The sequence below is a fragment of the Nyctereutes procyonoides genome, unplaced genomic scaffold (assembly GCF_905146905.1).
Source record: "Nyctereutes procyonoides isolate TBG_1078 unplaced genomic scaffold, NYPRO_anot_genome, whole genome shotgun sequence".
NCBI lineage: Eukaryota > Metazoa > Chordata > Mammalia > Carnivora > Canidae > Nyctereutes > Nyctereutes procyonoides.
This window is the reverse complement of record NW_026575133.1, coordinates 7056480-7072594: the sequence shown is the minus strand read 5'-3', so window position 1 is coordinate 7072594 and position 16115 is coordinate 7056480. Positions and strand designations below refer to the sequence as shown.

General features: G+C 41.5%; 1 protein-coding gene across 3 annotated transcripts in view; it reads left to right on the top strand.

Annotated features, from left to right (window-relative positions):
• ARMH3 (armadillo like helical domain containing 3) overlaps positions 1-16115 on the top strand; it is a 187387-nt gene continuing 171272 nt past the window's right edge. For 2 of the 3 annotated variants that reach the window (XR_008661181.1, XR_008661180.1), the window contains exons 1-2: positions 1-154; positions 14586-14698. Coding sequence is in view for 1 of the 3 variants with exons in the window: in XM_055300034.1 (XP_055156009.1) it covers positions 14597-14698 (102 nt within the window). In the remaining 2 variants the exon portion in view is untranslated. The remainder of the gene's footprint in view (positions 155-14585; positions 14699-16115) is intronic. The other variant, XM_055300034.1, reaches the window with a different exon arrangement.

Genomic DNA, 16115 nt, shown 5'->3' with positions numbered 1-16115 from the left:
GGCTCTAGGACCCGGCAGGGCACCGTGGGACGGGGGAAGGGTCGGGGGAGGTCGGGAGCTGGTCCGTGAGCCTGGTGGAGCGGCGGCGTCGGTGGTGACGGGAGCGAGCGGGTCCGGGAGCGGCGCGGGTTGTGGAGGAGGAGCCCGGGGCTCGGTAAGCGGTGCCAGCCCGGGCCGGTCCCCGAACCTGGCCAACTCCTGCAGCTCCCGCCGGCCTAGGCCTTGGCCCCGAGGCGGCCCTGGGGGCGGGGCCTACGCTCGCCTTGGGGACGACGGTGGTGACGGGGAGAGAGGGAGGGAGGACAGCTGCTGAGGCGGGCTGAGGCTGAGTGCGGCTGGGAAGCTGGGCCCGGGCGGTGGAGCGGAGCGAGAAGTGTTTTGCTCCCACAGCGGCTGATCCCTGGGTCCTTCCGGTGCCTGTCGCGGCCTTCCTGCTCCTTGCTGGGCCCTCTTGGCAGCCGAGATGCTGACCTTTGACCCTGGCATGGGGCTAATCCCGATCCCTCAGCCTCCTGAGCCTCTCCCCTTCAGGTCGTCGCCGCCTCTGGGAGGCCTTGAGCCCAGTCCAGCCTGGCCCTGGGATGAGGGCTTTGGGCAGGACCTCTGAGAAGGGTTAGAGGCAGGCCCGTCTATTGAAGTCTTCAGTTGTCCTGGAAGGGCCCTCAACCTGTCCCTCTTTTCAGTCTCTGGCCAATGGGCTTCAGCCCACCCTACACACAGAATCAGTGAAGTTGCCGTGTTTTCTCTGGCTTACTTGGAGCGAGCCTGGGAAACGAACCTGTTCCAAGCAGGTGTGGGGAAGAAATAGAAGAAAAAGCTGGTTTCCTGGGGAAGGAGAGTTATCAGAGGCCGTGGAATGCTGCCTCTGGAGACTGGGGAAGTAGGAACTTGGGCCAGACTCGAAAAATGTTTCTGGAACATCAGACCCTCCCCAGTTCTTTCTCCCCAGAGAAAGTTTTGAGCCTTAGTGAGAACGGTTTCTTTGCAATTCTCAGTGACTTTGTAAACCAGGGCAACTGTGGTTTGGGCCCCTGTCCTTAGCACAAGTGAATTGGCATTATTTTGGGTGTGTGTTCAGTTGGATTTGTGTGCTCAGTACTTCCTATGTGAAAGCTTTTGGGATAGCAAATCAATCTAGAGAAAGGTGTATCCTTCTTTTTAAGATTGTAAAGGGGAACTTCCATTCTTTTTTTAGTGTATAGGGGAGCCTTTAAGACTCCCGTAAGCCTTAAGCCTGTTAAGAGCCGTAAGCCTTTTTTCGTTGTATGTTTAGGCATTATAATTCATTCATTTGTTTAGCATTTGTATAATATAATTTTAAAAACTCTTGAAAACTCAAAACATTTATGAAAGTGGAATTTCACATAGAGTTAAGTTCAAAATTCCATAAAATCTGGGGAATACAGCTAAATTACAAATTGGTCCAGGATATATGAAGGTGAACTGTTTATTCAACATATATTTATTGAGCATGTACTATGTAACTAGCACTAAGGTTAGAAATAGGAGTATCTTTCCTCAAGGACATCAGAGAAACATTCATATGAAGATTGTAGTGCTGTGTGTTACATATCCACATAAAGGAATTTATACAATGCAAAGGGAATACTGTCCTTGTGTGGGAGAGTCAGGGGTGTATTTGCAGGGAGGAGATACTTGAGTTGGGTTTTGAAGGATAAGGCAAGGCATTCCAGTTGAGCAAAGCACGCACAAAGAAATGGTGAAAGTGTGAAGAGGGGGAGCCTAGGTGGCTCAGTTGGTTAAGCATCTGCCTTTGGCTCAGGTCATAATCTTAAGGTCCTGGGATTGCCTGCATTGGGCTCTCTACTTAAGCAGGGAGTTTGCTGGTCCCTCTCCCACTGTCCCTCATCCCCACTCATATGCTTTCTCTCTCTCTCTCAAATAAATAAATAAAATCTTTAAAAAAGGGCAGCCCAGGTGGCTCAGCGGTTTAGCGCTGCCTTTGATCCAGGGTGTGATCCTGGAGTCCCGGGATTGAGTCCCATGTAGGGCTCCCTGTGTGGAGCCTGCTTCTCCCTCTGCCTCTTTCTCTCTCTCTCTGTCTCTCATGAATAAATAGATGGAATCTTTAAAAAAAAATCTTAAAAAAGAAGTATGAAGAGAAAAAAATAGCATGATGTTTAAGTGTCAAAAATTTGTTCCAAACAGGATGTGTGGTGGGGAAATTGCCAGGAGGTAAGACTGAAAAGAAAGTAGGGAGCCATTGCAGTTTTTTCTGTTAGGGAGTGACAGAAGAGTGGATTAAAGTAATGAGAAATGAGGCAATGAGACTAATTAGAGTTGTTGCAGTTGAGTGAGAGTTTGAATAAAGTGTGGCAGTGGGAATGAAGAGGGGAATTGATTTTAGAACTATTTGTGAGATGCAACATGACTTAGTGACTTAGGGAGAGAGAGTAAGCTAAGGATTCTAATTAAGAAATTGGGTGAATAGGAATTTCATTGACCAGGTTATGGATTAGAAAAAGTAGAGCAGATTTTTTAAGGGTTGGGGTGACTATGGAAAGAGGTATAAGGGAGATAACCCCTTATACTTGTGGCATATGCACATGGAGATGTTAGTAGGCAGCTGTAAGTAAGGAGGCCTGGTGAGCTTAATAACTTAGCAATAGCTCTGAATGAGACAAATATGAGAAAATCCTGGGAAAGATAACTTTTTTTTTGTTTGCTTACAAGGAAGAATCAGAATGTGCACTTCTTCCATGTAACAGTGAGCTTCTCAAGGCAGGGACCATACCTTAGTAATCTGGGGTCTGCTTTTTGTCTTATACTGTGGCTGTGCTATTATAAAGTCTGATAAATGTTAGTCATTAAGCCAACAGGAAATCCATTTACTTTGTAAGGTTGCAGTTACCTTTGGGCTTTCTTTAAGAAGATTATGGGATTCTGTCTTAGAATTTTCATTTTATACTTAGGTGGTATTCATGAGGCTTGCATGGTTCAACAGGAAAGGAAATGAAGAAAATAGGAGTGACGTTGTGCTGCTTGAGGAAGTTCAGGGCTTGAACAGGAGATAGACAGTATTAATTTACAGGAGGCTCCTGCTCATTGAGAAGAGGATCTTACAATGAATTCTCATATTGGGAGATGTCAGAAAAATGTGATTTTCAATCAAAGTTGCCTGAAATCCTGTCAATTTGGAGTTGGTTTCTCCTTATGAAGGTGCAAGTGCATTCCTTCTTGTATAAAATAAGGGAACCTGAGGTAGTCATGTTTATTTAAACCTCTTCATCTGTATTATTAGTTTGTGCAAGTAGGCAGACTCAGTAGATTCTGTTGGGACTAGCTTAAATTCTCTTCTGTGAAACTACTTCATCCCTAGTAGATGCAGACAATGGCTGATACTATCCTAGAGTAAGGATTGGGAAGTTCCTGGTTTTGGCACTTACTGCTTAGTCTGTAAGTCCCTGAATTATTTCCACTTTCAAGTATAGGCTAAATAGCTATGCTGAGGTGAGCCTAGTCCACAAGACACGCAAGATGTCAATGCTGCCCCATAGTGTCTCATGTACCCACTGAATCAGGCTGTCTCTGTCCTAGTAGTTAAAAAGAGTTGGTGCTTGTCAGTGTCCCAAGTTGACTGACTTTTCTTGGGTAAAGTGGGAATGTTGATATTATGGATATCAGTTTGGAGTTAATATGGAATTTTAAAAGAATCCTTTTTTTTTTTTGAATCTGGATTAAAGTATTTTTAGTCAATGCCTGATTTTTTGCACTAATGGGATATTCTTTTAGGGAGAAGGGCTACCAGAATGGCTGTTTTACTTTGGGCAAAGTGAAATCCTCATTGTAAAGTTACAGCAATAGTACCTACTTTATCTGGTTGTTATAAGGATTAAATATGGTATATTTAAAGCACTTAGAACAGTGCCAAGTATATAGTGAGTATGTATTCAGTAGAGTTATTATGTATCACCTCGATTGGGAGGTTGTGCTTGGAAGAATGAATGATGAATTCCATCTCCAGAACTTAAAAAAAAGAAAAGTGATAGCATAAGGGGATGGTGGCCTGTCCATAAAGGGAATTCAAGAGGTGGCTTCATGAGTGCATGCCTCATTCTGTTCTCATTTTGGAAATATGAGAGACTTGGAGTGCCTTGCTCTAAAAATCCATTAAAATGGAAAGACATCATATGCTTGTTTTAGAGCCAGTCTGTGGGGTAGAATTTTTTTTTGTTTTTTAAAGATTTTATTTATTTATTCATGAGAGACAGAGAGAGAGAGAGAGAGAGAGAGAGAGAGAGAGGCAGAGACACAGGCAGAGGGAGAAGCTGGCTCTGTGCAGGGAGCCTGATGCGGGATTCGATCCCATTACTCTAGGATCACACCCTGGGCTGAAGGCAGGCTCTAAGCCACTGAGCCACCCAGGGATCCCTGTGGGGTGGAATTGAGGGAACCTATACTATGAGAGAAGCTGTGTCAAGGAACCGTGTGAAATAGTAGTATGTGAATCCAGCAGTGAACTAAATCAAATCCTCAGGCCTTGAGAAAGGAAGAGGCATCAGTAGTTGGGCATCTGCCTTCAGCTCAGGTCGTGATCCCCACCTCAGGCTCCCCACAGGGAGCCTGCCTCTCCCTCTGCCTATATCTTTTCCCTTCTCTCTGTGTCTCTCATGAATAAATAAATAAAATCTTTGTTTTTTTGAAAAAAGAAGAGGCATGTTAGGAACTAGTTTGAGAGTTAAGGGTTAGGGTTTGGAAGTAGAAATGCCCTGCATTCTCGTAAATGCTTATAGTGCTATTATTTACCTCCATAATGCAGAAGAACTTAGGGAGAAGATAACTTCTGCCAAGGATTAGGACACCCCTACCCTCTGGCTTCTATTTTTTTTTAATTTTCATTTATTTATGATAGTCACACAGAGAGAGAGAGAGAGAGAGAGAGGCAGAGACACAGGCAGAGGGAGAAGCAGGCTCCATGCACCGGGAGCCCGACGCGGGATTCGATCCCAGGTCTCCAGGATCGCGCCCTGGGCCAAAGGCAGGCGCTAAACCGCTGTGCCACCCAGGGATCCCTACCCTCTGGCTTCTAGAGGAACTAGGGGACTTATAGGAGAGCCAGGGGAAGAGACTATATTTCTGGGTTTATAAACATATTATTTCCTCTTGTATATTGGGTGAATGGCCAGTGATCAGACAGTGGTGTTACTTGACTCAGCCACAACTTCTGGGCAGATAGGATTTTCATCTCCTTCTTTAAGCATTGTGGATTACTACAGTATAGTATAGTATTAAGTATTGTGGATTACTATACTATGTGTCTTGTAGTGATCTTTGACTGATGGACAAACTGGGGCTAGGATCCTAAAGAAAGGGATGCCATTGGTGAGTTAATATAGGGAGAATGAGCCGGGAATGGTGAGGGTTGTCCCAAGGTTCGTTCGTTCGTTCTTTCTTTCTTTCTTTCTTTCTTTCTTTCTTTCAAGATTTATTTATTCATTTATTTATGATAGACATAGAGAGAGAGAGAGGCAGAGACACTGGAAGAGGGAGAAGCAGGCTCCATGCCGGGAGCCCGACACGGGACTTGATCCTGGGACTCCAGGATCGTACCCTGGGCCAAAGGCAGGCGCCAAACCGCTGAGCCACCCAGGGATCCCCCCAAGGTCCTTTCTAGAGGTGACAGAAGTTTTACTCATCCTCTCAAAATTGTGTGATGTCCAGATGCTCGTTTCAGAAAACGTTTGATGAGTTTAAGGCTTTGATGAGTTCTCAAACTTCAGTGAGCATCAGAATGACTTGGGGCAGAGTTTTTCAGTCTCAGTACTTTTGATATATTGGGCCAGATCATTCTTTGTTGTAGAACTGTCCCATGCATTGTAAGATGTTGAGCAGCAATCTTGGCCTCTACCTAGTAGATGCCAGTAGTATCTCCTTTCTCAATTGTGATGGCCAAAAATGTCTCTGGTTGATGTTCCCTGGATGGCAAAATTGCCACAGTGGAGAACCACTGACCTGGGGTGATTATTAAAAATCTAGACCCTTAATGTCAACTTTCCTCAAAAAAATTAAAAACAAATCTAAATCCCTAGTCCTTATCTTGAAAAGTCTGTTTCAATAATGGGGGAAGGGAGCTTAGGGACCTGTAGTTTCAGGAGGTGCCTCAGAAGATTTTGGAACAATTGAGTGTAGTTCTGTGATGGGAAAGCATAATCTGTCCTAAACTCAGGGCTGTATGGATTTATACTTGACTTGCTCTCCATTTCATCTTTCTAGCTTAGCTTCCTGTATCTTTCCATTCATTATTAAGTTTTGGTGGATATTATCCTCAGAGCACTGACTAAGCTCAATTAAAATATTATCAATCAAATCTTGTAGTGGAGGGATGCCTGGGTGGCTTAGCATTTTAGCGTCTGCCTTTGGCTCAGGTCATGATCCCAGTTCAGGGATCGAGTCCCACATTGGGCTCCCTGCAAGGAGCTTGCTTCTCCCTATGCCTATGTCTCTGCTCTCTTTCTGTGTCCCTCATGAATAAATAAAATCTTAAAAAAACAAAAACAAATCTCGTAGTGGATATCAGTGTTTCATCTGTTTTTTTTTTTTTTTATGATTACCATATTGGATACATCTATCAACCTTACTAGACCAATTCCTCTCCAGTGTTTTCTTTCAAGTTTTCTACCATTTCAATCATTTGTATATCTCTTTTTCACTTTACTGTTATCAATATTTATATCCATATGCATGTATCAGACATGCATATGTATCTTTTTTTTTAAGATTTTATTTATTCATGAGAGACACAGAGAGAAAGAGAGGAAGAGATACAGGAAGAGGGAGAAGCAGGCTCCATGCAGGGAGCCTGACGTGGGACTCGATCCGGGTCTCCAGGATCATGCCCTGGGCTGAAGGCAGGTGCTAAACCGCTGAGCCACCCAGGGATTCCCCATGTATCTTTTACTATTTACAGTGGTACCTCTACCCACTGGCAAATGAAAGTGTTGAAACTCAAGATATCTGGACACTCCAAAGTTTGTTCATTAAGGTCAGTGAGTATATACTCTTCTTCCTCACTCACCTGGAACCTGGTCGCAGTTTGTCTGCAGAGCCTCAGCTTTGTTTATGTGTAGGTTACACCACTTCTGTGGACTCCTCTGCCTTTTGAGAGATAGTTTAGCATAGTGGTTAAGAACAGGGATTTTAGGGGCACCAGGGTGGCTCAGTTCATTAAGCGTTTTACTCTTGATTTCAGCTCAGGTCATGATCTCAGGGTTGTGAGATGGAGCTCTATACCGGTGCTGAGTGTGTGAACCTGCTTGGGATTCTTTCTCTCCTCCCTCTGCCCCTTCCTCCTCACTTGCCCTCTCTCTCTCTCTGTCTCTAAAAAATAAAATAAAAAATAAACTTCTTCAAGAAAAGATCAGGGACTCTAACATGTGGCTGGGTTTGAGTCCCTACTCTTATACTGGCAATTTTTTTTTTTCTGGCCATTTTTTTTTAAACCACTTTATACTTTAGTTTTCTTATTGTAAGGTTCCTGGATCATAGGTCTGTGAGTATAAAACCAATTAATGTATATGAAGTGCTTAGAACAGTGCCTGGTGCACAGTAAGTGCTAAGCAAGTTTAACTTTTTTTTTTTTTTTTTAAGATTTTATTTATTTGAGAGAGAGAAAGGGAGGGTGCATGCGTGCGCAAGTTGGGAAGGGGCAGAAGAAGAGGGAGTGGGAGAGGGAGAAGCAGACTCCAGGCTCAGTGCTGAGCCTGAGCCCACAGGGGCTCTATCCCACAACCCCGAGATCATGACCTGAGCCTAAAGGGAGGGTCAGATGCTTAACTGACTGAGCTACTCAGGTACCCCTAGTTGTTATTTTTCATTATTTTTGATTGGTGTCCTGAGTGTGCAGGTTGGGGTTCCTGCTAGCCTCTGTTCTAGTGTTTTGCCTCAGTACTGTTAATTTTCATATATGTATGAGTACACTGTTTTTTTTTTTTTTTTAGATTGGGGGATACATTACATAATGTAAAGTGTACAACTTGATTAATTTTTTTTACACATGTAAACATTTGTGTGATCTCCACTCCAGTCAAGGTAGAGCACGTTTCCAGCACCTTAGAAGGCTTCCTTGTGCTCCTTCTCACTCACTTCCCCACCAAAGTAACCATTATTCTAACCTGTCACCATAGATTAATTTTGCTGTCTTTGAACTTCATATGATTAGAATCATTTGTTTTTACTTTTTTCTTTTAGAGGTTTTTATTCAACATCATGGAATTTATCAATATTGTTTCAATAATTTGTTCTTTTAAATTTCTGACTATAAAAACAAATTCTGGGTAGTACTCTATTATATGAATATATAATAATCTTCCCATTCTGCCAATGGACATTTGAATACTCTATGTATGAAAAAAACACAAACACAAAATGCTCACTTCAAAAAAACCTTACAAGGACATTTCAAAAGGGGAATGTTTATACTATAAATGAGGCACCTGGCATTTCTGTTTCTTCAACATGCCAAGTATGTTCAAATCTTGGAGGCTTTGCATTTGCCATTCTATCTGAAACTTTTCCTGAGACTTTCACATGGCTCTTTCCTTTCTGTACTCTGATTTGCCCATGTATCATTTGTCATAGAGGCCTACTTTAATCTCTGGTCTAATGTAGGCCTTCTAGATAGTTTGTCTTTGAGATACTTATCACTGTCTCAACTTGTTTGTTGTCTTTCCCCCCTCTAGAGTGAAAACTCAGTGAAAGCAGAAATCTTGTCTGTCTTGTTCACTGGTGTATCCCTAGTGCTTAGTACCTAAAAGGTGCTCAGTGAATGTCTGTGGAGTGGATGAATGCCCGATCTGTGCATATTTTTTCTTTCTAGATGATGGGCATACTTGTTTTTATTCATTTTCTTTCTGTCTTTCTACTTTCCTTTTTTCTTTTCTTCTCCTTTTTCTTTTATGTACTGGGTAAAATGTTTTAGGATGTTTACCTCAGCATCTACCTTTAAGTATTTTGGAGTCTCCCTCAACAGTGGAGAGAGGGTGATACTTGCTTACAGTCCATTACCAGCATGAACCTAGAGCTGTAGGCCATTAAATTTGGAAGCTATTCCATGGCTTTTGTATTCCCTGGTTTATTGAGATATAATTGATACATTATGGAGATTATAATTGATATATAACATTGGTATATAATTTTAAGGTATACAGTGTGATGGTTTGATACACATTAAATGATTACCATGATGAGGTTAGTTGACACATTCATCCATCACTTCACAGAGGCATATTCATGTTGCAAATGGCAAAATTTTTTTTTGTGGCTGAATAATATTCCATTGTACATGTACACCACATTTTATTCATCCATTGACGGACCCTTAGGTTGTTTCCAAATCTTGGCTATTGAGAATAATGCTGCAGTGGACATGATGATGCAGATATCTCTTCAAGACAGTGATTTCATTTCCTTTGGATATATACATAGAAGTGGGACTGCTAGATCATATCATAGTTTTATTTATTTTTATTTATTTTTTTCATAGTTTTGTTTTTAGTATTTTGAGGAACCTCTGTATTGTTTTCTGTCGTGGCTGTACCAATTTCCATTCCCAACAGTGCACAGAGGTTCCCTTTTCTGCATATCCTTGTCACTGCTTCTTTTTACAGATTGGCACATTGAAGCCCAGGGAAGGAAAGGAAACTAAAGGTTATATGTAGTATGTGTATATGAGAATTGGGACCAAAACCCAAGATTTTTTTTTTTTTTTAAATTTATGATAGGCACACACAGAGAGAGAGAGAGAGGCAGAGACACAGGCAGAGGGAGAAGCAGGCTCCATGCACCGGGAGCCCGACGTGGGATTCGATCCCGGGTCTCCAGGATCACGCCCTGGGCCAAAGGCAGGCGCCAAACCGCTGCGCCACCCAGGGATCCCCGATGTTTTGTTTTTAGATTTTTTCCAGTTTTATTGAAAAATAATTGACATACATCAGTGTATAAGGTGTACAGCATGATGATTTTATTTATATATATTGTGAATTGGTTACCTCAATAGGTTTTGTTAACATTTATCATCTCATATAGATACAATACCAAGACTTTTGATAGATGAACTATGGTAACTCTCTGGAAATTAGAGTGAATTTCTGTTAATTTTTCTGATGCTAGAGTTGGCATGTATTGTGTTCAAGAAAACAATAAATGAATAGCTAAGTATCACTAGCATTTCTTGCATGTTAGACATTGGAGGAGTTTAGCTTTAGGTTTTAAAATCTTGGGGCGCCCGGTGCGACTTCCCTGACTCGGGCCACCTCTCCGAGTCACGGAACCTCGCCCGGGAGCGCTCCCCATTAAAACACTCTTGAACCTAAAAAAAAAAAAAAAAAAAAAAGTCTTGGAACGCCTGGGTGGCTCAGTCAGTTAAGCATCTGCCTTTGGCTCAGGGTCATAGTCTACCCTGGGTCCTGGGATTAAGCCCCACATCAGGCTCTCCATCAGGCAGCCTGCTTCTGCCTCCCATCCTCCCTTCTGTTGTGTGAGTGCCTACTCTCTCTTGTTCTCTTTGTTTCTGTCTCTGATTCTCTCTCCAGTAAGTAAATAAAAGTCTCAAAAAAAAAGCAAAAACAAACAAACAAAACCTTGATATTTGGTCATTGTATCCTGAAGGGATGTGAAGTGATGTGTATTTAAGATGTTTGTGGCTGGATTGCCTAAAGATATAATTCTTAAAAAGTTGTATGATTTGAGTCTTTTTCAGAGAAAGGTTGTGCTGTGGGTCATGGGACCAGCAGACTCTGAGTTTAGGAATAAAAGACTTCATTGATTTACCATTGGGTTGGGGGAATTTGAAACCATTTCTAAGTTTGATGTTAGGTGAAATTAGGATTGATATGTTGCCTGATTCTCTTTTATACTTTGCCTATTGTATCTTATTTCTGAGAAACTGTGTTAAAGCCTAAGATGACATTTCTGTGGGATTACTGTGGCTTTGCTGTAGTTTGCTTTTTTCGGTGGGAGGATTTAAAATCCCAGATCAACAGAGGTCATAGTGTAGTCATAGAATGCTTCTTTCCCTTCTTCATGGTACCATAGCATTTTCTTTGTACGTTTATTTTCTCTCTCATGATTAGCCTTGTGCTTTGGGGTTATCATGTGTCTATCTCTGCCCATAGACTGTGAGCTCCTAGAGAATCAGGTCTGTAGTTTCCTCTTTGTAACCCCGTAGTGCCTAAACAAGGCTTTACAACATTTAGGTGTTTCTTATGTGTCTATGGTATTTTAGTGATGCTGAGAGAATCATTCAGTGAAATGTCTAGTCCAGTCCCCTTGTTTTACGTGTAAGGAAACTAGGAAGCCCAGTGACTTAGTGTCATGTAGGTGGTCAGGACACCTGTATTCTAGTCTCAGTTCTGCTGGTTGGTTGTTCCATTATGCCTTGCTGCCTCTCAGGTGCTACTGGTTTTCTACAAAGAGAACAGTTGTGAAAGAGGAGAAAAACACTGGGAGGATACAAATTACACTCCCATTACTGATGTGCTCTACCAGTCAGATATTTTACTTTCAAATTTAAGAGCAGAGGCTTAATTTCTGAAATCCCACAAAAGACTTTTGTAGGGGTTCTACATGTCTCTCAGTCCACCATCCTCAGAATGTCTTTCCTGTGTTCCATGGGTAGAAGTGCTGGCAGGAAGAGGAGACTCTATGTTGTTAGTTTCCAGTCACATTTCAGACAAGCTTGAATGGTAAATTCCAATTGCCTCTGATGATGACAGAGAGTAATGAGATGACGCTCTGGGCTGAATTTCCCCCTGCTCCAAATGGAGGGAGAGTGATGAAAATAATTTAACTTCTTAGGGAACTTGGTACTTTGGATTGGAATTGTTTTTCCCTCCTCTCCTATTCCCTTTTGCTTATTAGAAAGTATTGATTCTGAAATAGGGAAAGCGAGTTTATTAGATTTGGGGTAGACATTGATTAGTTGTAACCCAATTATAAATCCTCAGAGGGGCCTGTTTGTAAACAGGTGCTTTTCACATCCAGGAACTCATGGTTCCTGCTATCCTCACTAATAAACTGGTTGAAGCTGAACACATGAAAAATCTATATCCACTAAGCTTAGAATTGCATTGCTTTTGACTTATTTTAATGGGATCCTGTTGATTTCCAATTTATTCCCCCCCCCCCCCCCATAAGGACATCTTCCTCTTGACAACCTATTTAAAAGACACAGGAATGTTTTGAACAGGCTGTATTTCATGCTTTAAGGCAAAGTCATGATCAATATGGTATAAATTGCCCAAAAGCATCTTCTCTTTCTCTCTCTCTCTTTTTTTTGGTTGTTATTTTTTCCTTCAGTTTTCTCTGGACCATAATGGATTTTGAGAGCTTAGTGAGGCCTTGATAGAGATAGGTCTTTTTTTTTTTTTTTTTAAAGATTTTATTTATTTATTCGTGAGAGACACAGAGAGAGAGGCAGAGAGAGGGAGAAGCAGGCTCCATGCAGGGAGCCCGACGTGGGACCGGATCCCGGGTCTCCAGGATCAGGCCCTGGGCCAAAGGCAGAGCTAAACTGCTGAGCCACCGGGCTGCCCTAGAGATAGGTCTTAATAAAATTTTAGGTCATATGTAGGACTTTTCAGGTTCTTTTCCCCCCGTATTTTGGAATCAGTCAGTGATGAGCATACACTGAGCATAATATACCCTGAGCCATGTGCTTATAGAAAAAAGATAAGATGAAAAAAAAAATGTAGTCCCTGTGCTAAAAGATGCTTCATATCTAGTTGGAGAAATTTTCTGTGCTTTGTGGTTTTTGTGCTCAAAGGTAAATCTCCTTTTTGGCTATATATATTAGAGAAAGACAATGTCTGAGATATATATATATATATATATATATATATATATATATATTTATTTTTTTTTTTTTTTTAAGATTTCAGAGAGAGAAAGAGAGAGAGAGAGATAGCACCAGATATAGCGGAAGAGAGCAGGAGTGGGAGGAGAGGGAGAAGCAAGTTCCTGCCGAGCAGGGGGCTCTATGCGGGGCTCAATCCCAGGACCCTGGGATCATGACTGGAGCTGAAGGCAGATGCTTAAGCAACTGAGCCACCCAGGTGTCCCAAGATATAATCTTTTATGCCACCAGATGCATCTCTTCCTCAAATAAATTTTTGATTTTGATCTGAAAGATAGCACATATTTTTCAAATCATTGAACAAAATTTTTTTTCAAAAATTTTGAAAAAATTTTATTTTTTATTTTTTCATGATTTTATATTTTATTCATGAGAGACACACACACAGAAAGAGAGAGAGAGAGAGGCAGAGACACAGGCAGAGGGAGAAGCAGGCTCCATGCAAGGAGCCTGATGTGGGACTTGATCCGGGGTCCCCAGGATCACACCCTGGGCTGCAGGCGACGCTAAACCCCTGTGCCACCAGGGCTGCCTGAACAAAATTAATTTTATTCTGATACTTTAGATTTGCCTGGAAGTAAAATCAGGCTTCTTGTTACAGCCCATACTTGCCATTGGGTGAAATTAAGTTTCACAACTAGAGCCTATAATTTAAGAGAGAGACAGGAATTTTGTCAATAGTAGAAAGAATCTGGGAAGTGAGGGGAAATGTGTAAATCCACAGGGAGACCTCTGGGATTTCAAGTTCTCACTTGTAAAAAATTGAAATTCCTTGAAACAAGATGGGAAATTTGGGCATGATTCATAGAATTGCTTATATTTTTATTTTATTATTTTTAAAAAGATTTTATTTTATTTATTCATGAGAAACACACACAGAGGGAGAGACACAGGCAGAGGTAGAAGCAGGCTCCATGCAGGGAGCCTGATGTGGGACTCAATCCTGGGACTCCAGGATCACGCCCTGAGCCAAAGATGGACGACGTTCAACTGCTGAGCCACTCAGGTGCCCCTGGAATTGCTTTTATATAGAATTGAAAAATACACTGAGATTTGATCTGCAATAGTGTTAAAATATATATAGATTTGAAAGAAGTATATTGTTATATTCAGTTATTTTGAAAACAGATTTAATTTTTGTCCTCATAACTTCTATTTTCTGCCCTGAGTCTCTTTCCAGAGGAATTTCTGAAGACAGTCAACTGCAGTGTGATTTATGAGGCAGTGAAGGCCAAGTACTTTGCAGTGATGAGGACCTACTTACTTTGGGGAAATCAATGGAGCACATCAGTCTGCAGCACACTTCCTGCCTTAATGGTCCTAAGCTCAATCAATACTTGAAATTTAACTTCACCATCAGTCTGTGGGCAGTGTGTACTTTGCAGCATTCCTTCCATCAACCTCAAATATATGGCCAAATCTATTATAGATGGAGCTAGTTACACTTTCCTTCTTGGTTTTGGATCTGTTGTAAGCCTTGTCCACTGGCATGTTTTAAAGATGTAAAATGTGTTTTCCTGTAGGCCAAGTAATGATTTAAGCCTTGAAGTTACCTGCTCAGGGGATTGGGTGTTGGACAGATGCACAAGATCTATTACATGATTGTTTATCATTTTTTCTTCTTCCTAAAAAATTTCCCATTGAGAGCTCTTCAACAGACTATCCAGTATCTTGGAGAGCATTTATAGCATTGACTGTGGCTTTCTTTTCACAGATTCTCTAACCATGGCACAGGTGGAAAAACGAGGGGGTTTGCTCCGGAAATCATCAGCCTCCAAAAAACCACTGAAGGAAAAAGTGGTGCTGATGTATGATGAGATCTTTATGGTAAGGCCTGGAGCTCTGACAGTTACACACAGCTTGACTCCATAGTTTCTTATTCTAAAATGAGAAATAAGCTCACCCCTGCCTGCTACCTTTCAGTTCTTCAGAGGGAGAAAGAGAGAGTAAGGGTGAGAGTGAGAATGAGCGCTCTTGTGTTAGAAATTATGACCATGTGTTAATTCATATAGATTGTTGTTATGTTGTTCTTATAGATTGTTGCAGTAAAACAATTGAAAGGAGGGAGTGAAGCTTGAGAAGCTTTTTTTTCCTGAATATCTTTAAGAAAGACTTGTCTTCCGTATGATCCGATGTAAGGACTCTTTTATCCTAGATGTCCCTTGAAGTTCCCTTTGGCTCTAGAATTCTATGATTTAAGATTTTTTAAAAGATGAACTGTTAACAACTCAAGTTGTTAGTGGACAGAACAATTGCTTAATCTATCACATTCTCCAACTATATAACATAACTGGTGATGGTGAATTCCTAGTGATTGGATGGGGGATTTCTTTGGGTCTTCATAACTGCTGATTGACCATGGTCCAAGCCTTTGTTGTGAAGTCTGCCCTATTAGGGGAGGTTAGAGTAATTACATACCCTGAAGGGGTACTTGCCTTCTGAAATTCTGATCATAAATAGTACACATAAAACAGAATAATACTTATAAAAAGAGTTATTACCAGGCAGCCCCAGTGGCCCAGCAGTTTAGCACCACCTTCAGCCCAGGGTGTGATCCTGGAGACCCGGGATCGAGTCCCATGTCGGGCTCCCTGCGTGGAGCCTGCTTCTCCCTCTGCCTGTGTCTCTGCCTCTCCCTCTCCCTCTGTGTCTGTTATGAATTAAAAAAAAAAAAAAAAGAGTTATTACTATGTTTTGAATTTCTACTATGTGCCTGGTGTCTAAGTGCGTCACTAAGTACATTAACTCTGACAAGAATGATGCAAGAGTGCCATGTTTTCACATGTGCCATGTAAAAGAGCAGTTTACAGATGAGGAAACTGGGGATCATAGTTGGAAGGTGATGGAGTCATGGTTTGAACCCTAGTGTTTGACTCCAGGGTCCTTACTTGTTCAACTTTGCCACACGGCCCAGAATAAATAATGCAATCAAGTAAAACCTTTACCTCTTGGCAAGCCTTAGAGATAGAGTTTGAAATGCAAAAATTTAATACAGAATTGCACAGGTCAATACAGATGATTATACAGAGAAAATGAGTGAGAACTTGGAACCTATTAGGGCTCTTTCTATATTAGGTAAGTTTGATATACATAGCACTATTGATTGAGTGAGCTTTGAGGATGGGAAGTGCCAACTCCATGAGTAGTCTGAATTTCTTTTTTTTTTCTTTTTTTAAAGATTTTTATTTATTTATTCATGAGAGACACAGAAAGAGAGGCAGAGACACAGGCAGAGGGAGAAGCA